The sequence below is a fragment of the Pelodiscus sinensis genome, chromosome 12 (assembly GCF_049634645.1).
Source record: "Pelodiscus sinensis isolate JC-2024 chromosome 12, ASM4963464v1, whole genome shotgun sequence".
Classification (NCBI taxonomy): Eukaryota; Metazoa; Chordata; order Testudines; family Trionychidae; genus Pelodiscus; species Pelodiscus sinensis.
The window spans coordinates 4,223,565-4,244,851 of NC_134722.1; the positions used below are offsets into that span (position 1 = coordinate 4,223,565).

The following is a 21,287-nucleotide window of genomic DNA, read 5'->3' on the forward strand; positions in this document are numbered from 1 at the left end:
CACATCTTCCTCCACACACACATGCACACGCACGTCCCTTCCTCCACATACACATACACACACACATACCCCTTTTCTGTACCTCACTTCCTCCTTCCAGCCCGTCACTCTTTGTCTTCCCCCTCCATTACCTGGGGGAAATTTCTAAAGCAGACCCACAGGCTTTAATTGGCTGCAGGTGTTTGATTAGCCTGCTCCTTCAGGCAAGTCATTAACTAGCACCGCGGGTCTGCTTGACTTCATTTTGTGGCAGCCGTCACTAGGTGCTTAGTCAGGGAAGAGAAAGCTCCCAGAAGTTTCGCTGCTGCTTATTCCAACTCACTGGGTCTGTAAAACTGGCCTGAGACGATCACGTCATCTCACGAGATTCCAGTGCAGCTGGGTGACCTGTGGGAACGTATTCTCCTCTTGCTGCATTTCAGAGTGCGACAATGATAGAATAAGTGAGCCAAAAATTCTCTCACCTCTCTGCTCTAGCCCAGTCTGGCCACCTGCGAAAACGACAAGGACAGTCAAAACCCTCATGTTTCAGGACATTAGCTGTGGCTCAGGCAGACATTTTCTTGTGCCCCTTCTGGTATTTCAGACCCAGGTGCATGATGGGGGATTTTTCCTGAAGCCGCTGCCATTGCAGGAAATAAGATACCCAATAGATGAATCTTTGATCTGTTCCGGTACCATGCTCATGAGTGGAGGTGGGGAGTATATAAACCTATCGAGATAAATTGGGCCATGTTGCACAGCGATTTAGCGCATGTAAACTGTGGGCTGTATTCTCAAGTCCCACGGAGGTGAAGAAGGCAGGGAACAAAAAAGACCCAGGATAATTAAAAACATCGGACAAAATAGTCTTTCTTTTAAGTCCTATAAAACAGAAATAATTTAGTGGTAGCACTGCCTCTCTGCTATGTGTATTGGCCAAACCAGACAGCTTCTACAACCACGGATAAATGGATACAAACCAGACATCAGAAATGCTAACACACAAACCCATAGGGGAGCATTTTAACCTGCCTGGGCGCTTGTTCATGGATTTCAAAGTAGCTATCCTTCTACAAAGTAATCTCACTATCCAAATACAGACAGAATCTGCAGAACTGGAATTCATCTACAGATTTAACACTGTTACTCTGGGCTTGAACAAAGACATTAAGCGATTGGCACATTACAAAGCCAATTTCTTTCACCTTTAACACCTGCTTTGCCACATCAAAGCTATATATGGGACACACCCAGCCCACTAAATTAGCCTCTTTAACATGTGACCTACCATTGACAGGTGCTGCTTCTGCTGTTCTCCCTCTCTCTCTCTCGGTTTCTTTGATTTCCACTCCAGTTCATCTGAGGAAGTGGGTTTTACCCACGAGCGCTCATGAATCTGTATATTTCGGTTAATCTCTAAGGTGCCCCAGGACTATTCATTATTTTTAAAATTACAGACTAACATGCCCCCATCCCCGAGATGTTTTAGCAATAATTTCGGTAATCCCTTTAGGATAATATAGCTGCCAGCTAAAGCAACCCTCCCTCTCAGAACTAGACCAAGCCCTTATCCAAGTAGAGGAAATCTAGTTCAGGCGGGTAGAGGGCTCTGTCTAAAAATCAAGTTTTCCCAGCAAGACTTTGCCTATGTTCGCCTCCTGGGTTAACCAAGTCATTGGAGCAGGCTTCAACCCAAGGCAGCTTTTTAACTGACCTCCATCTTTGACAGCTACAGCCAGCGTCTCTCTGAACTCAGCTTCTTACCTGGAGCATGTCACACAGGCCTCCGGCCTAGTCAAGCTCCCATGCGACACTGACTCTTTTAAAGTTGTATAACCTTTTAACCCCGCCCTCACTAGCCTCCAGCCAATCAGTGATGGGCTCCTCCGGAGGACTGCCCCCCTCCGCATTCTCCCCACCTGCTTCTCAGGACATCTTAGCTACTTTAAGTCCTGATTTCCTTAGAGCCTTAATTCCATGCTCCACCCTACAATGCCTCCTGTTCTTAGCCAAGTCCCTCATCTCTCCACACCTTCATTTCAAAATCAGTTAAAGCCAGATGGCGGCTCTATCAGCATATTACCATGTGGTGCTGTGAGGACAGATATTGTGGTAATGGGGCCAGCTAAGCACCTTAGATAGATAGATGTCACCTAACCTGGCAAGTTATTTATTTATTATTGTAGTGGCTGTGAGCATACCAGATCTTATTGTGTGTGTATCTATCCATGTACATGCACAGAGAGTAATGCACAGCCTCCAACTCCCAGCAAATGTGAGGCGCGGGTGTGTTTCTGCGGTATGGGATCGAAGAACTAAGACAGCAAAACATCTGACAAATTCCACAGAGCCTGGGAGTTTCTGTGAAAATATTGGAATATATTTGAAAAGATGAATTAGGTATGATTTTACAGTACCACCCCATATTTTCATCTCATACTTTATTTAACAATATTAAAGAGGCACTTTAATAGCACACATAACGACATAATAAAAAGGCATTTCCCGCTCTCGCTTTGCTCTCTTGACAAAATATCAAAATAAAAACTTTTGACATAACACATTGCACCCAAGGTAAATTACCTAAATAGTTTTTTTATACAATACAAAGGACTGTAAAGATACATATTAACAGGATAAAGCCTCTTTTTTTCCTTTTAAAACTAAAAAAAATTTTTTTTTTGCAGGATAGACGCAAAGTACTCTATTTGTTCATATCACATCAGTGCATAACTTCACCTCCTTGACCTGGGAGTATTTCAATAGTATTTAAGTATCTTCCGTGTCCTCATTTGCACCTGAGATTTCTTTCTGGTTCAAAGTTCAGTTGTATACCTACTTGATAACATGACATAACCTTTTTTTACCACTATGGAGTACCAGCATTCAGGATGTTTTAAAAAGTTTTATTTTCCTGCTTTGATTTCTTTTACAGGTCACTGCTACTTCCTATTTGTTCCCTTTTATTTTTTAAATCAAGGAAGTCTGTATTCACATTACAAAATAAAAATAGCACCAGTAACTGCATAGTAAAAAGCTGATACCTATATAGCTACGAAGTCAATACAGTAAGATAGTTTAGAAGTTATACCATTACGGTCACTTGGACAGTACTATTCTGGTCTGGTAAGTTGGCACAGTTTTATCCGTGAAACAAAAGAAGTCACAAATGTCCAGGTGCAGTTCGCTAGCGTTATTCTCATTTTTCATGTATGTACATAATCTACAGTGGTCAAATAATGGCATTGGTGTTTGAAATACTCTAATAGGCCCACGCAGCATGCAAGTGAGTTCATTATTTTCTTGGCAACGTAGAAACAAATTCTTAGGAATGTCTGTCACAATATGTGGCACTGGATTCTTAATTTAATTTTGTTGTTAATTTATCACGTTGTAGGCCAGCTCCCAAATGAACGAATTGTATAGGGTTATTTGTGCAAAAATCTTTTTAAAAAATTGCTTTCTACAGTGTACTGCACCTTCTGAACAAGACGTCTGTGGAATGAAGTTCATCTCTTCAAGTACTTTGTACAAAGATAACAGAGAAGCAGTCTCAAAAGGGTCTGAGATTTGCAAGTCTCCTTATAACCTCAGCACTTCTGCAATAAAGCAATTGCTCTTGACGGATTCAGTCTGCCCAAAGCGATTACAATTTCAGTTCATGAAAATCATCAGCCACATCAAAGTTCTAGCATTTGCATGATAAATCAGGTGAATTAAAGTAGATTAGTAGACACAAAGCAAACTATTTCACAGAGGCTGCAGTGCAAGTTCATTTAAACGAGACAGAAAAAAAAATCATGCTACACAAACGAATGTAATGCTTTGATAATTTTTTCCCTTGCAAACCCCTTGAAAGCAGCCGAGGATCACTATAAGTCACTTTCATAAATTACTCGGAAGTATCTCTTCTTAAAGGAATTTTAAAGCTCGTTAATTTCTGTCCAAACAGTTGGCTTAGCAGATTGTTCTGGGATTCGGCTGTCCTGTAATTGTGCGAGTCAGCAGGTTTAGCACCTTGGACAGCTCTGTTCCTGTGTAAAGAACCATGCAGGGAGGCAGTGGGGCTTTTGGCCAGGAGATGGTGGAAGGTTTTCCCCAGGATGTCCTTTTTCCGCTTCAGATCTCCATTGGAAGGATGGTTGGTCACCTTCTTCTGCTTGTAGGTGTCCAGGGCCATCTTTTTCAGCTGGTTGCCCATGCCTGCCGTTCTGGACTTGGGGATCAGTTTGTTGGAGTGCGTGTCCCTCTTCCCGGGTGAAAGGGCCGAAGCCTCGTTGTGGGTCCAGTCTGCCCTTTTGAACTCTCCCACCCCATCGCTCTTGCCAGGGCCCGGCGTTCGGGCTTTCTTCTTCTTTCCGTCCCCCTCCATGTTCTCCCGGGAGGCCGAGCAGCCTTTGTGACTTGAAGACTTGTGCTCTTTTCGCTTCTTCGGGTGCAGCTTGCCGGGCCCGTGAGGAGCCGGCTTGTCCAAAGATTTACCTGGATCCGCGTGGCCATGTTTTACAGGGTTGGCCGCTCCTTCAGCTTTGAGGTGATTTACGGGTTTATTGGCGCCTGTTTCTCTGACGCTGGCATTGGCATTGCTGTCTTTGGCACAGACACCCATCTCAGGCACAGCTTTTTCTTTGAGCGAGCAGGGTTTGGGGGTCTCTGTCCTGCCCAGATTACCCATTGTGGCCACGGCAACGTCACCACTCCCTGGATTGCATGCCATTTTCTTCGGAGGGGCAGAATCTTTGGCAGCCCTGTTGAGAACAGGGGATGCTGTTTTGTCCTTCAGCGGCAGAGAGGGGTAGGTGGGCTCTGAATATTGGGACTTGAATGCCATGTCCCTAGGAGCTGTCTCCTCGCCATGCGGGCTGCTCCACCATGTTTTAGGAGTGTGCTTGGCCTGGGGAGCATCTACTTTGAGGTCAAACATTTCTGGGATTGCTTTAGCTGGTTTGAGGGAAGAGATCTTGTCAACAGGCTCTTCTTGTGAACTGGGTTGGTCCAATATCCCCACCGCATGTTCTCTTTGATTGCTGACGGTTGTTTTCCCTTGGCCGTCTGCCTGGCCGTGTTTCTCAGTGAGATGAGGGGGAGATCGTGTCTCATCCATTGCTAAGCTATTCAGGTCCATGCCAAATTCAGAAGAGTCCAGGAAAGGAAGCGGTTTCCCATCAAAGGCTCCTTTGTCTTGTTCTTCAGGGGAAAGTGGCAGGGTGTGACTGAGCTCTGGATCACTCACGACAGCCTGGGGCAGAGAAGGAGACAGGCAAGGAGGTGGCGGGAGGGCACTGAACGGAGATTTTTCCATTTCAGCCAGGAGGTCAGAGAAGTCACCCACAAGATCTTCTGTTTTCTCAGAGGTTTGGGGCAATGTCGCTCCAGGGTCACCAGCTCTTCCAGGGCAGGACTCGCTGGGACGTGGTACAGGCGGATCATCCAGCTGTAGGTCATTCCGGCAGCTAAGGTGCACAGGGGAGCGGTGTGGCTCCAAGCTGCCATGGTGCATGATCTTCCTTTTTTTGCGGGGGGCTGGCCCGCCCTCCTGTGGATAGTGTTCCTCTTTGATTTTCTCACTGCCATCCTTGGAGGACATACCTGGCCGCAGGACACCTCTGAATTTGAAAGTCCTGCTGCTGCCTGCGAGGTGCTTCTCCATGTGCCGGTCGTACTGTTCTTTCTTGGAGAAGGTGTAGTTACACATGCTGCAGATGAAGGACTTCTTGATGACGTGCATAACGTCTGCACAGAGCTCGCACGCATAGAGGGTGGTGTGCTTGATCTCCACCTCCTCCACTATCCCGTGGTCTTGACTCAGGTGGCTCCGCAGCTCCTTGGTGTCCGGGTAGAACATGGGACACTTGTGGCACAAGTAAATCTTCTGCAAGCTGTGCACCACTAAGTGGCGCTGGAGCTTGAAGGGCTTGGGAAATTGTTTCCCGCAGTGGTGGCAATCTCGGGAAGGGTCCTTGCAGTCTGGATGCATGGGGACAGCTTTCGGCACGCTGTCGCCTTTCGGCGTGTTGTCTGAAGATGGACTGGCAGACCTTTTGGAAGAGCTGGAAGCCGGTTTCATCCTGATGCCGCCTTCCAATACGTCTTTCGTTACCTTTGCCTCTGGGTCAGGGGCTGGCTCTTTTAGGCTCTTGTTCTCTTTGCTGGCCAGGTGTTTGCTGGTGGACTCCACCAGCCTGGAGGACTTGCTGGGCTTCCGATACATGATGGTGTTCAGGAAGTGGGTGACGGCAGCGCTGTCCTCGCCAAAGCAGGAGGGCAGACCCAGCACAGACTTCTGAGCCTGGCCCTTCCGAGCGAACTGTGTGGCGTGCTCTCGAAGGTGCTCGTTGTACATCCAGACGTCAGAAATCTCCTTGAGGCACATGCCGCAGGCCCACAGGCCCGCTTTGTTTTTTGCATGCTTCTCCTTTAAATGGTCCCTCAACTGCTCCCTTGAGCTGAATTTGCGCTGGACACACATATAGCAGGTCGGCGGAGGGGAAGGGTTATGGGTGAGTTTGTGAAAGTCCAGTTCCCCTAAGGTGAGAAACCACTGGAAACACACTTTGCATTTGTATTGTTTATCTTTAGTCTTGATGTTCATATCACCGCGGTTTTTGCCCAGTTTCCCATCTTCTAGCTTATTTTTGCCGTGTTTGTTATGCTGGCTTGACTTCTGCTTGAAACTCACCACGCTTTCGTCCAAAGGGCCAGGAGTGTCTTCGCAAGGGCTGAAAAAGCGCACGTCCCGCATCTTGAACTTGGCATTCAACAAATCAATGTCGATCGTCTGACACTCGGGTGAACCTTGCTCCTTGTTTAACTTGTGACCGAAGGGTTCCTCTTCTAGCTCTGGGGGCTCTGAGCTAGTTTCCACTATTGAATGTTCACTTTCAAGCTCGGGAGGGGGCTTGAACAGCATTTCATCAGCCGGAATGTTTCCTACTTCCTTTTCAAGACTTCCCCAAATGTTCAAGTTTGGAATGTTTTCCATCTGGTTGTTGTGGCACAGGAAGGTTAACATGTTGTCCTCTTCCTCCAGATCAATGACCTCCTTTCTTTGGTTGGTTTCCTCATAATCTGGCGGCAGTGCAATATCTTTGGAAGTGTCAGAGCTGGCTTCACACCCCTTTGGCTTTCCACTGTGGCACATATTTAGCATCAAGGCATCATCGATAGAGATGGTTTCATACTCACAAGGATCATCCCTGGTGACACAGAAAGAGCTAGTTTCACTGAGGTCAGAAGCTAGGCGAATGGGAATGAAGTCTAGGGTGCCCCCAGGCATGACATTTGCGTCCATGGCAGGTCTGGGTTTCTTGGTCCGTTTCCCGTACACACGTGTGCACTTCCTGCGGGTGAACTGGCTGTCCCGTGGAAACAGCTGTGAGAATGTGAGGTCATCATCAATGAAACTCTGCAGGTCTGATGCAGCCACATCCCCAGAGTGGGTCTCCTTTCTCTGCTGCAACGCTCCCTTCCCCCAGTGCTTTGACTCTGCAGAGCAAGGGCTGTCTTCAGAAGCATTTTCCAGCATGGCTTCAATGGGATCCTCGTGGGCTGCTTCAGAATCGCAGGTTTCTACAGACCGGTTTGGTGGGGCAGGACTCAAGGGACCCCGGAAGGTGCTATGTTCCTTCCCGGGATTGCTCTCTTCTCTCTCACGTTCCTTCGCGTTTGTGCCATCACGATCATCCTGCTGTTCTTTGCCGACCTTGATCAACTCCTTCTCCACTTGCTTCAGGAACCCACTTGCCCATTTCTCTTTGGCCTCTGCCTCTTTGCCTTGACTTACGGGGGCCGTTAGTGACTCTTGCCTGTCTGTCTCTTTGGAGGAGAGCACCCAATCACCCACTTCATCTGCATGCTTAGCTCTGCAAGGTGACTGCTTTGCTGGGGGATACTGTTGGCGTGAGCATAGCCCGTCTTGTTCCTCTGCTGAGATGCAGTAGTCCGGCTCAGCCAGCTCTTCCATCACATTTGACAGACCGGAGTTGATTCTTCTGGCAACTGCATGGGAAGGACCATCAGTATCATCCTTCTCAAGACCAGACAACCCATTGACTTCACTTCCATTAGGAAACACTTTCCTTCTTCTTGCTTTTCTACTGAGTTTCTTCTCTAAATTTCTGTTGAATCCCCCAGGCTCTTTGCTTTGGCGTATTCTGCTTTTTTCCTCTTTATGTGCTTGCTTTCTAGGACTGGGCTTTTCTGTCACCGAATCCTCCAGTCCCTCTGACACTGAACTATGGGGCTTTGTCTTTGTTTCTTTACTCAGCATATCTGTGTGAGGACCCTTGTGGGACATTTCAAGCGAGATGACGCTGAGGTCACTGAGGACTCTACTCACTACTTCTTGCATTTGTGCATGGGGCTCCTTCTCTTGACCAGCACAGGTGTTCTTGGAGAGGTGTCCCACAGGACTGGGTGGTGTTAATGAGTTATGCACTCTCTTTTTGGCAGTAGCCTTTCTGCCTTTCCTAGCGACTTTCTTGGACATCTTCGATGTTTTCTCCAGCAGATTCAAACTGAACTTGGAAGTTTTGCTGGGCAGCCATGGGCCGTCGTTCTTCGGCGGATGCTTGACAGCTTTGTGCCTGGTTAATCCTGGTTTGGATCTAAAAGACGCTGAGCAGATATCACAAGTGACTTGGAGGCCATTTGGCTTCTTTTCTTTCGGATGTCTGTTTCTGGCTGCATTTGGGATACTTTTAAACATGCCACACTCTTCTTCTTGCTCTTTGTTAGTTAGCACACAACTGCTATCTCCTCCTGGACTCTCACCTCCATGGCCTGCTGAGTCATCTCCTTTTGAACGATTTTCTCTATTAGTCACATTTTTGGAGGGGTAACCGGCTCTCATCTCTGGCCCCTCTGTGAACTGGTGGACTTCTTGATCAACATGACCAGAATCTGCTATTCTTGCCAAGGCAGTATTTACAGCAGTCGGGATCTGCTGAGTGCCACAAGTATTGCATAAGGCCTCTGGCTCATTTTGATGTTTCTTTCCATGATAATGGCACTTTTCGAGCTCGCTTTCATGTTGTCCGTTTACCTCCACCTCTCTTTCTGTAACGGGCGGAAGACTCGTGAGCTGCATTGAGTGATCTTTGGTTTCGGGGGTGGGCTGACAAGCAAGGATGCCCTGCAGAGGCCCTGACTGAGAATTAATAATCATGTCCGTGATGGCACATTCCTTGTTTCCTTTATAAAGAGGGCACAACAGCTCAGCACAAGGGCTTTCTGGCAACCCACCACCAATGTCTTGTCGATCCAACGGTGGCCCACAGGAAAGAGTACAATTGTTCATTTGCAAGTTTTGGGGGTGTTCCATCTCCAAGGCAGAAGCTGCCAGCTCCTTGGGGCACTGTGGACTGCGAGGTCTTGCTAGCCCTTCTTTTTCAGACAGCTCAAAATGATGTTCAATGTCTTTGGCAAGACGGTGATGAAGGTTTCCAAAGGCATCCAACGGTGTGGAAGTAGTGAGGTTGCATTGCTGAGAGGTGGGGGGAAAGACACGCGTGTCTTTCCATGTTCCTTGCTCTAAAGGATTTTGGGTGGGACAGCCAACGAGATTTTCCTCCGAGTCGGAGGCAAACCTTTTTGCCAGGAGTGAACTTGACTGAGTCTCTGGGGTAAGCCCAGGGGCACGAAATGTTTCCTCTTCCGATAGCTGTGTGTGGAAGCCCGAGAAATCGACATTTTCATTGTTACTGTTCTGCAAATATTTGCGGGGGGAAAAGCCAGTTTGCAAAGACAAACCAGCCAGAGAGCCCTCCTTTGAGGGACAAGTGTCCGGGCCCTGCTTTTCCTTTTCTTCGGGTGGCTGAGCTTTTACTGAGTAGAGGTCAGTTTTATGCAAGAAATGATGTTCCTGGTGAAGATCTTCAGAAAGATTCGAAGAGCAAGCTGGACCCAAAGGCGTGTGGCAAGGAGGCCGTGTCTCATGTCCCTCCTGGTTATGGGTTGATATTATGCCTTTGGTTTTTATGGTGCATGACAACTGTGTGTGAGGACTAACTCCATCAGACCAAGCATCACATTCAGCATTGCTTACTTTTACTGCCGCTGCAAGCGTGCTGCCTAACGATTCCGTCTCAAACAAACCGGGGCTTAAATAGGATTGGCTGTGGTTTTTAAATGCCAAGGTTGCTTTGGTTTTATCTTGCTGCTGCTCCTCCACAATCTGATCATCTTTCCTTCCCTGCCCTCGCGACGGGGTGACCGCTGTGCTGCCGCATGGTGGGAGGTTATTATGTTCTCGTGATACGCCATCTGCACAGATATTAATGTCCCTTGGCTCTGAACATTCATCTGCTAAGTGCGGCGGCTCTGTTACATTATTGTGCAGTTTGTGGGCCGTAGACGCGGGTCGGGCGGCAGTCGCGGAGTCTGGTTCTTTGAATGAGCCCAGATGTTCGCCTGCCTCTGGAAAAAATCCAGTCGCTTCTGATGTGGGAGCCGTGCCAGCTGTGTCTCCTCCCGCGGGCACGCCCCCCTCTCCACATGCCTGACGACATGCTGAATTCTCACCTCCCACGCTGCCCAGGCCTTCCTCTCGTTGCTCAGCCTGGATATTGGTGTTGGAAGGGTGGTGGTTGGCAGAGAGCAGGGTCGGGAAGCTTGGCATCAGGAGCTCTTCTTCATTATTCTTGACTGTCCGGGCAACAAATAATTGGAGCTGCTGTAATGGGTTGGCTGTTGTTTCTTTGGTGGTGAGCCCCTTTTCTGTACCACAATCAGTCTCTTTGGACACACTCAGTATATCAAATAATAACGCTTTCTGGTTGCTAGCCTTGTCACAGGGCCCTGGGGTCTGGCAGCCTGCAGGATCCTTCCTTTCTGTCTCTCCCAGGAATGCAGATCCATCGTCATCGTCTTCAAAGTGCACCGAGTCTCCTAGCACTTTAAGTGACTCAGCTTTGCCTGGAGATCTTACTTCTGAGTCAGTGTCATTTTTGGCATAAGACGACAAAGCGAGATCCAAGGTGGGGACCCGATCTTCCTGAAACCCAAATTCAGATTTCAGATTCGGCATGGGGCTGTTGAAAGATTCCAGCTTTGGAGGGTCATCAAAGGTTTTAGCCACTTTTCCTGGCTCCGAAAACCCGTCCGCTCTGTGTTTAGTTGGCAGGGGTGGCAAAATAGTGTGTTTGCTTAGTTCAGCCGCCTCTAGAGTTTTAGGGAACAAGGAATCGGTAACAATGGCAGGGCTTTCTATCAAATGATTTGTGTAGACTGGAGCCTCTAATTTGTCTGATATGCATGAATCAGAGATTACCCGGGGAGATCCATTCTCCATCTCTCTGCAGTCACGTTCCTTGGACGTTTCAGCATCCTTTAGAGCCACTGGGAACTGATCGCAGGCCTCTTTGGAACAGAAATGATCTACAGAGATGGAATCTTCAGCAGCTGGTGAACACAAGCTTGAGTCCAAAGAATTAAACTCCACTGGGCTGGGCCAAGAGTCCTGGTGGTTCTTGTAGATGCCATCTACCCTGGGAAGTGCAGGCTTCTCATTTGCTACCTTATGGCCCACACAGACTTTTGTGGAGAGGAGGTTTGCATCCCCAAAAGCATCTGTCAAGAACAAGCCCTTTTCATTCTCTGTCTCCTGGTCCATGTGTACAGGTGAAAACTGGCCAGGTGCTTTTCTCAGCTGTGCGCCAACGTCTTGCTCAGATTTCTGATGGACGCCGGATGTCTCGTTATTCAGTTTGCTGGTTTGCAGCTGGCTTTCCAGTTCCGTCACTAAGCGCTTGATCTCCAGCTCGTTGTCCGGGATATTGTTCATAAAAGCTGCATTGTAATCTCCGATTCTATCGGACAAAGGTAAAGACATTGGACTGGGCGGAAGGGTTCCCTCGTCTGGGAATTTCTTAGCTAATGGCTTTTCCACCGAAAGGGGATGGAACTGACCAATGTCCTCTGACAAAATCGGAGACACCTCCTCCATTAAACCCCAGTCCTTCTCTTGAAGAAATGGAGGATACTGCTGCTCAAATGGCACCATTTTGCTGGGGAGGTGGCATCCAAAACCAACATAACTGTCCTTACTTGTGGCAACGCTGTTGTATAACGGAGTCTCAAACTCCACCACGGGCAGCTCTCCGAATATCGAAGAGGAGTCAAAGCCGAGAGGGGAAGACACTTTGGCCTGCTGATTTTCTGGTGCAAAGGAGGGGAAATCAGCGTGTTTCTGCTCAAATGAACTGGTGCTAATGTCATCCGGGCATAAGTAGATATCGTCAATGCGGGAGGCCCCCCTGGCGGGAGGTTTTGAGAAAAGGTTCTGATCATAGTGACTGGACAGGTCTTTATGGTCATAAAGTGGGGCGTCAGTGCTTACGTAGGTATCGGATCCTTTGATGGTGAGCATCATGTCAACAGAATTCCCACTGTAACAGCTAACGGGAGCAGCATAATCTTTGTGGTCATCACAAAGTCCATGTTCCTTTAAGTATTTGATGCCAGCTGTGGCATAGGCAGCGCTCACAAGTCCAGGGCTGGCATCAGGGCCCACGTGAGAAGGAGGAATGAACTCTTCTGCAGGGTATGCGAGGGTGTCCTCATTGTAAGCAGCAAATGGACGCCTATGACTGGTCATGGTCGAATCAGTGGCATCTTGAGCGTCTGGCATAGGTCGGGCCACCTCACCTGCATGGCGAGTGACTCCTTTTGGCCCTTCTGCGTCCTCCTTGCCCACGGCGTCTTTGCTGGGATGTGGTTTCTCTTTGCTTTCTGGGGAGCTCGCCTCGTTGACAAAAGAAATATGTGACCTATTGTTCTCAGGGGCCTGGAAGCCAGCCAGCAAAAATTTGGCTGAGCCAAACTGCCTTGTCCGTCTGGAGAAGCCAGCTTTGGTCTTACGGCTCGTCTTTAGAGTCTCTTCCTCGGGAACGTGCAGCGGGTTCCTTGGAAGTGGTATGATGTGCCGGGGACTCGCTGGGCTCCTTCTCGTCGGGTGGCTTTCCTTCTCGTGGTCAGAGTTGGCCCTTTCAGTGCTTGGGGGGGTAGTGCCGGTTTCACTGGACAGACTAGTGCTACAATTGCTGCCGGTGGACGAGCGGCTGCTTCGCCTTCGGATTCTGGCTGCCAAGCCATCTTTCTTTGTTGCCTCATTGCTTGGAGCCCGTCTGTGTGCCTGGCCATCTCTCTTGTGGCTGTAAGTCCAGGCTGACTCCTTCTCTTTGGCCCTCTCGCCTCTCCCTGAGCGCCTCTTGCTAAAGCTGTGCTTGGGTGCCCCATTGAACGCCGCCCCCAGCGTCTTTCTACCATGCAGCTTGGCATACGCCACCCCTTCGTCATCGGAGTCCGAAACGTAGTCATACTCGCCGAATTTACTGTCCTGGGCTGCTGGTGGCAGCCTGCTGGTGGCTATGGAGACCTGCGTGTTCCTATCGCTCTTCTCCTGCTGCTTGTGGAGTTTGTTTTTCTGCTGCACGATTTTATGAATGAGCTCCTTGCTCCAGGTGCCACTCCTCGGCTTCCGCTTTTTCACCTCCTTCATTGAGAACCTCGGCAGCTTGGGGTTCTTACTGGCAGGGGCTGGGGTGGTACCGTTCGCTCTGATTTCACTCTGCGGATCCTGGCTAGAGCTTCTGAGCTGGGTTTTAGTCCCTGGGGTACCAGAATTGCCATCACTCTTCCTCCCCGTCTTCAGCTTAGTATTCTTGTCAGGCTGTGCTTTCTCAATCCTCCTCTGATTGTCAGCCTTGCTCTGAGCCAACTCCTGGATGCTGGATTTCTCCAGCCTCTTGTCCTGGGAATGTCTCCCCTTAGGAACATGCTGCATCCCTGACATTCTGCTCTTGGCCTGCTCTCCACCCGGACAATCCTCTTTGTGGCAAGAGGCAGCTTTTGACTGACTCACCGGTTTCTCGTCCTTCCCCGTGTGCTTCAGCTTGGTCTCCAAGGATGGGCCATCCTTCGCCTTCTGCGGCACCCCGTTGCCCGCGCCCTTCACCAATGTGAGTTCCTCATCGGCAAACACATCGATGAAGCTACTGTCAATCTCGGGGTTGTCAGACTGATACTCCATCCCATTCAGCGCTTCTGTGATCAGGCTGTCCAGTTTGGCATCATCAATGTCTAAGTCGGAAGCCGTAAGTGGCAAGGAATTTGTGGTTAGCCCGTTAAATAGATGACCTTTCAGTGGGTCCTCCTTGGCCTCCCCTTTGCCTTCCCCATCTAACAGGAAATGGACAGGCTTGTTTAACGTGAGCAGGTGCGAAGGAGCGTCGGGAGAAAGCGAGGGCCCTGGCCTGGCTTGGGAGTGCTTTGTAGATTCTGGAGGGAGCTGCTTCCTGGTCTCCGCTCCCCGGGCAGCGTCTCTGACTTCACCCTGGACAATGACGTGCGAGCCGCAGAACTGGCGGTGCTCGAGGAAGGAGGAGAGGTTGCTGTAGTTCTGGTCACACTGCTTGCAGGTCAAGAGCACGTCCAGCTGGTCGAGGCTGGCACTGCTCAGCGAGTTCGCCAGCAGGTGGTGGGAGGAGTAAGGCGGGGGAGGCGGATCCCCCTCAAAGCCATCCAGGCAGCCCTTGGCCACGTCGATGTCCGGCTTGTGGAACTGGCTCTCCGGAAGGCATTTGAGCAGGTGCTCATCCTTTGGGGCGTCCAGGGGGAAGTGGAAGGGCTTGATGGAGTCTGGTGGGTGGTAGTGGAGGGAGCTGGGGCTCAGGATGTCCGAGGGGAGGCAGGGATGGTGGAAGAAGTGGGCCGAGGTAAGTGCTGCAGGCAGCTGGCTGTCTTCGAAGGGGTGGTTGACGGGACTGCTGGACATAGGTGAGAGGGAAGAACACGTGCTGCTGCAGGTGGGGTTGGGGACAGGCGACGGGAGAGGAGACTCACACGGCGAAGCTGCCACCAAGGCGGAGGCATTGGGAGAGCTCCGGGAGGTGGCCGGTAGCACCGTCTGGTTCATGGCGTAGAAGAGGGCTTTGCTCCTGGAGTCGCATGCAGGAGGCCCGGCGTCTGTCCCACCTTCAAAGGAGAACGCACTCGCTGGGCAGCTGCTCTGCCGGGTGGGGTCCCTCCTCTGCACCACCAGCCCCTCCCCGGCCGGCAGCTTTTGGCTGTGATACCTGGGGGGGCCTTTCTGCAGACTGCTGCCCCCTTGCCACGGCGAGACGCCCAGGGGGAATGGGACTTTCTGGCTGGTGAGCTGTCTGGAAACGTCTCCCCTGTGCGGGCTGGGCACTGTGCCGGGGAGGTGGATTTGCTGCCAAGGCATCCTGGCGTTTTTCTGCATGGGCTGCCTCTGCTCGGGGCTGGCCTGGCGCTCGAATGAGAACTGACTTCCAACAGGGTTTGAATAAGGTGCTGAAGGCTGCTCCATGGGAGAGAACGCCTTACTGGCCCCCTCCCAGGCTTGCGCGAGCCTGGGGTGGGCGTGCGCAGTAGTGGGCCCACTTTTCTCGAAAGGCACCGATCCTGCGCTGACGCCGCTCGCAGGGGAGCTGCCATAAACTTTGTTCGGAAAGTGCACTTGGGCGAGAGAGGTCTGTGGCATATTCCTTCGCAGAGCGCTGCCTTGGGTCAGTCTCCTTTGACTAGGTCCACTGTCTTTCAGGGACGACTGCCCCTTGCCCACTGGCTTGGGCGGAGCCGCCACGTGTAAACTAGGTGGGAAAACGGACTGGTTTTCTTGGAAAGTGCTTGGAGTTTGGTCGATAGCACCAGAAGAAGAGATAGCACCATTCAGCTCCCCGGAATGCTCATGCCTTCCTTTGTAGACCGGCAAGGGGGGTGGCTGCTGGACCCCCGGGGCTGGCGAATGTAGGAATTGGGTGGGCTGAGAAGACAGGCCATACGTCCTGCCTTCGGGGGCGACGCTGTCGTAGGCGCCATTGCTCAGCGCCCCCTCTTGCCAGTCTCTGGAGGAGGAATGGAAGCCGAAAGCACCATGAATCACCTGGTTGGTGGCCAGGGAAACGTCCATATAATCTTGGCTGTTCGTGTCATTGTGGAAAGGCTCCTTGGCTAGGTCCGGCAGTGGCGGGAAGGGGTATTGAAACGGCAAGGTGCCCAGACAGTGCGTGCTGGCTTTGCTGCTCTCAGGGAAGGGGCCTGGTTTTGGAGCCGAGACAGCATAGCTAGCCCCCGGGAAGGTTTTGTCCGGCGAAGGCCAAGACTTAATCCCATTCGCTTGGAACTCTACATAGTGTAACTGCCCATTGGTGCCAGGACTCTTGTGGGGCAGGCCAAGCGCCGGCTGTCCTTTCCCGCCGTGGTTCTGGCACACTGTGGCCGGCGGGTGTGAGGTAAAGTTGGCAGAGGTGAGGCCGGAGGAGGCCTCGGGGAAGGACTGGTGGAAGCTCAGGTCCTCTTGCTGGAGCTCTGCCTCCCTTTCGGCGATGCCAGGCACCTGGAACCGGTAGTTCCCCGCGCTGGCTTCTCGGTTGGCTTCCGGCTTCTTGGGCGGGGTGACCTTCTGCTGGGGGTAGGCGATGCCGATGGTGGGGTGGGACCGAGAGTTGGTGATGCTGAGCCTGTAGAGCTGGTGGTGACTGCGCTCCCCTTTCCCGGCCCGCCTGTTCTTCTCCCTCACACGGCCCTTCCCCGGGGGAGACGGCGGGCTCCCTGTCGCGCTGCCCCATGGGCCGTCGCTGGGAAAGGCTGGCTTGTGGTGGAGGGACTTGAAGTCGATCTTGCCTGCTTGCTGCGGTCGGATCACAGCCTCCCGCTGGCTGGGGGGTTCTTTCTCCTTGGCGCCGGGGACGTGGGACTCGCTCTCGGTCCCGTTGTGCAAGCCCAGCTCTGAGGTCTCCAGCAAGCTGCCGTTAAACTCCCCCCCGCCTTTCCCACTGAACCGCTCAAAGGCAAAACCCTTGTCTTGGTCTTTGGAGCTGGACTCGGTATCACTGATGGCGTAACCATGCTGGGTCTCTTCGGTCATGATACCCGGGGGCAGGGCTAGAAGGCTCTCATGTCCCTGACGTCTGTGGGATTAGATCCTTCCTTCACGGGCATGGTCTCGGGAGGGTAGGCAGGTAGGCCGAGGGTTGCTTAAAGAGGCAGTGGTACCCAGCATCTATGCTGGTTCCCGGGCAGGTCTCGCTTGCAAAGAGCCCCTGAGATTCGCCTCATGCTTCCAGATGGGACCTACAATAGAAAAAACAAACACAGTGAGTCTAAGGAGGACAAAGGACACGCGCGTGTCTAACCTCATGGAACCACCACTCAATGGGGGCTGTCCCGCATGGGCGGAGGCAGATATATGGCAGGGCGAACAGGGTGGCCGCCCCGGGCCCCGCGCTTCAGAAAGCCCCGCGCATGCGCCGTGGCAAAGGGGGGCCCCTCGGAATTATGCTGCCCGGGGCCCCGCAAAACGGTCATCTGCCCCTGTGCATGGGCGGTGGGTAATGGAGGCAAGGGAAGGCATTGCCTTCCCACAACTGCCCACACACCCCGGCCGCCTGGGAGAGCTCCCTAGCCGCAGTGGCAGCCTCAGGCCTCCAGGAAGGATCAGGATGGGGTGGGCGGGGCTTGGCTCTAGGGGTGGGGCTTCAGGTGGAAGGGGCGGGGTTGGGGCTTGCCTTCTCCAAACTGGGCCTTCGGTCTCTGCCCCCTGCCATCCCGCACCATTCAAAGCAAGCCACGCCTTTGCCCAGAACGGATGTTGAATGCTACTCTCCTGGCCTGCCCAGCTTTGCACAGCTGGGAGGATGGACGGTCCGGGCGGGATGGACCGGGCCCCCGCGGGGGAGGGTGTTTCACATCCGTCTTTCCACGGCAGCGCTCGGGCGCCGTGACGTCTCGCGCACAGGAGAGCGACGGCTTTTCTGCGACAGGAAGAAAGGCGTCTGGCTCATCCACGGGGAGCGGAGCGCCCAGAGCAGGGCCTGGGGGAAGAACCTCACACAGGGCAGGAGAGAAATTCCTCAGAGGGTCTCCTCTCCACATTGCAAAAGCCCCTCGGGCATGAGCAGTGTCCTGGAGAAAGGGAACACCCCTCCCCCGGCATCTGTCCCAGACCCTTCTCTCCAGCTCTCCCCACGGCACGGGGCTGCCCCTCATCCCGCTGCCCGGCCTGTGCGACAGGAAGGTGGGGTTTCCCCGAGGAGGTGACTGCCTCAGCTCCCCCTGAGCGGCGGGTGACTCCTCCGAGAGAGGGTGGTTGTGCCTGGACTGCGGCCCCGCCCTGAGGCCTGCAGCTGCTTGGCCCCTCCCCCTCAGGTGCCCCCCCCCCCCACTTGTGCCTCTTCCCCTGAGTCCCCACCCATCACTTGTCGCCCCCTCCCCCAAGAACCTGCCTCCCAGCCGGCTGCTCCCCACTCACACGCACCTCTCGGCCCCTTCCCACAAGGCTCTCCTGCCTGCCCACCAGCTGCTCGCTGCTCGCGTGTGTCTCTTCAGCCCGTCCCCCTCCCCCAGGCCCCCGAGCAGGGATGGGAAGATGTGGTGTGAGGGCAGCCCCTAAGGCAGCACAAGACACTTTCAGCAGCGTCATGCTCCCAACGTGGCAGGCGAGGGGTGTGGCACGGTTTAGCTTCTCCGGCCTCTGACGCCCATGCTGCTCCACCCCCCCGCAGCTCATCAAGCACAGTCGCCCCAGCTTAGCTAGACCGACACCTTAACGCAGACCATCACCGAGCTGGCAGGGACCGGATCCAAAAATTAATCTAAGAACCCCCCCACAAAGGACCACATGCTCTGGCTTCTGCTGTGATGAGAACCATGAACTGAGAGCCAGGCGTGCTACATCACAAAGCCACCGCTTCTAAAGCACCCCCTGCCACGTCACAAACAAAAGGTCGAGAAAAGGGCAACAAAAATGATGAGGGGTTTGGAACAGGTCCCATATGAAGAGAGATGAAAAAGATTTGGACTTTTCAGCGTAGAAAAGAAGAGACAAAGGGGGGATAGGCTAGACGCCTATAAAATCATGAACGGGGTGGAGAAAGTGGATAAGGAAAAGTTATTTACTTATTCCCACAATTCAAGAACTAGGGGTCACCCAATGAAATGAATAGGCAGCAGGTTTAAAGCAAACCAAAGGAAGTTTTTCTTCACTCAGCGTACAACCTGTGGAACTCCTTGCCAGAGGATGTGGTGAAGACTAGGACTTTAACAGGGTTCAAAAAAGAGCTAGAGAGATTCCTGGAGGTTAGGTCCATCCATGGCTATGAGTCCCTAGCCTCTGTTTCTCTGGAAATGGATGATGGGGAGGGATCACGTGAGGATTCCCTGTTGTGTTCCCTCCCTCTGGGGTACTTGGCATTGGCCACTGTGGGCAGACAGGACGTTGGGCTGGAAGGAGCTTTGGTCTGACCCAGTCTGGCCGCTCTTATGTTCTTATGGATCTGGTGCTTTCCACTAAAATTGCTTCCCCCACCATGGCTTAGAGCAGTGATTCCTGAACAACCGGTCCATAGGCCGGTTCTGGAGATTTCCCTGACACAATTTAGGAAGAAAGCCCACCAGCTCCAGGCACCCAAAAGACTGAGACTGGCTAGACTAGAGGAGCATGAGGGTCCCACCCGGATGTAAAGTCTGTAAGGCAGCATCTGCTTCTGGGGCAGAATATGAGCCCCCCCCAGCACCCCTTAACCACCCAGGACATGATGAAAAGCATGCAGCAGCCCGCTGATACTCCCGGGGGGGGGGGGGGCGGGGCATGGGAGTGCTGACTCAGAGAAACGCACCGTGGGCAGCAACCCCGGCGCTCTCCCCCGCGAGCACCGTCCCGCTCTGACCTTGCTCAGCTTAGGAGAGCTAGAGAGGCTGGTACGCGATGTTACGAGGGGGGAGGGGGGCGGGGAAACCTCTTATCACCGGTCAAGTCAAAATAAGCACGGAGGGCGACACATTCTGTGTCACACTGACCAGCATTTCCAGGGCTCTGCTTCACCTGCGGCGGAAATCCCTGGAACAGCAAAGAAGATTAGCCAGGCTCTGGGGGCATCAATGACTGTCGCATGCAAAGCCTTCTTGAGTCCCAACTGTGTGCTCAGTGACTCACTGATAATACAGCCTGATGCCAGGGCTGTATTAGGCCTAGGTCTGCTGGACTCTGTGGTGGTGTCTAGTAGCCACTGCCAGGCAGGGCCGCTTGGTGCTGGAATGAATGCTAGTGGAAAGGGGGTAATTTTAGAAGGTAAAATTAAAAAAGAACGAGTTAAAAATCACCTCGAAAAGTTAGATGCCTGCAAGTCACCAGGGCCTGATGAAATGCATCCTCGAATACTCAAGGAGCTGATAGAGGAGGTATCTGAGCCTCTAGCGATCATCTTTGGAAAATCATGGAAGACAGGAGAGATTCCAGAGGACTGGAAAAGGGCAAATATAGTGCCCATCTATAAAAAGGGAAATAAGAACAACCCAGGAAACTACAGACCAGTTAGTTTAACTTCTGTGCCAGGGAAGATAATGGAGCAAGTGATTAAGGAAATCATCTGTAAACACTTGGAAAGTGGCAAGGTGATAGGGAACAGACAGCATGGATTTGTAAAGAACAAATCATGTCAAACCAAACTGATAGCTTTCTTTGATAGGATAACGAGTGTTGTGGATTAGGGAGAAGCGGTGGATGTGGTATACCTAGACTTTAGTAAGGCGCTTGATACGGTCTCGCATGATATTCTTATCGATAAACTAGGTAAATACAACTTAGATGCGGCTACTATAAGGTGGGTGCATAACTGGCTGGATAACTGAACTCAGGGTACGTCTACACTACAGCGCTAGTTCGAACTAACTTAGTTCGAATTAGTTAATTCGAACTAAGCTAGTTCGAACTAACGCATCTAGAACTAAAAACTAGTTCGAACTAGCGTTTTGCTAGTTCGAACTAGTAAGTCCACATTGAGTGGACTCTGAACAGGGCTTAATGATGGCCGGAAGCAGTGCCGGCAGGGCATAAAAGGAGGACTTAGAGCGTGGAGATACTGTCTCAGGCTAACCGAGGGCTGCGCTTAAAGGGTCCCGACCCCCACCCCGGACACACAGTTCTAAGGGGTGCCCCGCTTGCAAAGAAGTTCTGGCTTGGAGTGCCCTGAGTGCCCACACTGGGCACATCACACCACTCGGCCATCAGCCCGGCTGCACTTGCCGCAGGCTGCCATCTGGGGAGAGGGAGTAATTGGGGGGCTGCAGGAGAGCTTCCACCCCCAGAAGCCCGCAGAGCCAGCCCAGTCCTCCCCATCGGGGGCTCGTGCCCCATTCCTCCCTCACCTTCTTCCACTTGCCCTTCCCTAGCCCCCCTTCTTATTGATGTACAAAATAAAGCTAATGTTTCTTCCAACATTGACTCTGTCTTTATTGAAAAAAACTGGGGGAGACTGGGAAAAGGAGGTGGGAGAGGGGAAGAGAAA

At 52.0% G+C, this 21,287-nt stretch overlaps 1 protein-coding gene across 11 annotated transcripts in view; it reads right to left on the bottom strand.

Moving 5' to 3' along the window:
- Nucleotides 1-1,282: 1,282 nt before the first annotated feature.
- Nucleotides 1,283-21,287, bottom strand: part of LOC102449832 (zinc finger protein 469) — a 511,263-nt gene continuing 491,258 nt past the window's right edge. For all 11 annotated transcript variants that reach the window (XM_075939908.1, XM_075939905.1, XM_075939907.1 and 8 more), the window contains one exon: nucleotides 1,283-17,076. In XM_075939908.1, coding sequence (XP_075796023.1) covers nucleotides 3,875-16,870 — 12,996 coding nt within the window. In that variant the 5' untranslated portion in view covers nucleotides 16,871-17,076 and the 3' untranslated portion in view covers nucleotides 1,283-3,874. The remainder of the gene's footprint in view (nucleotides 17,077-21,287) is intronic.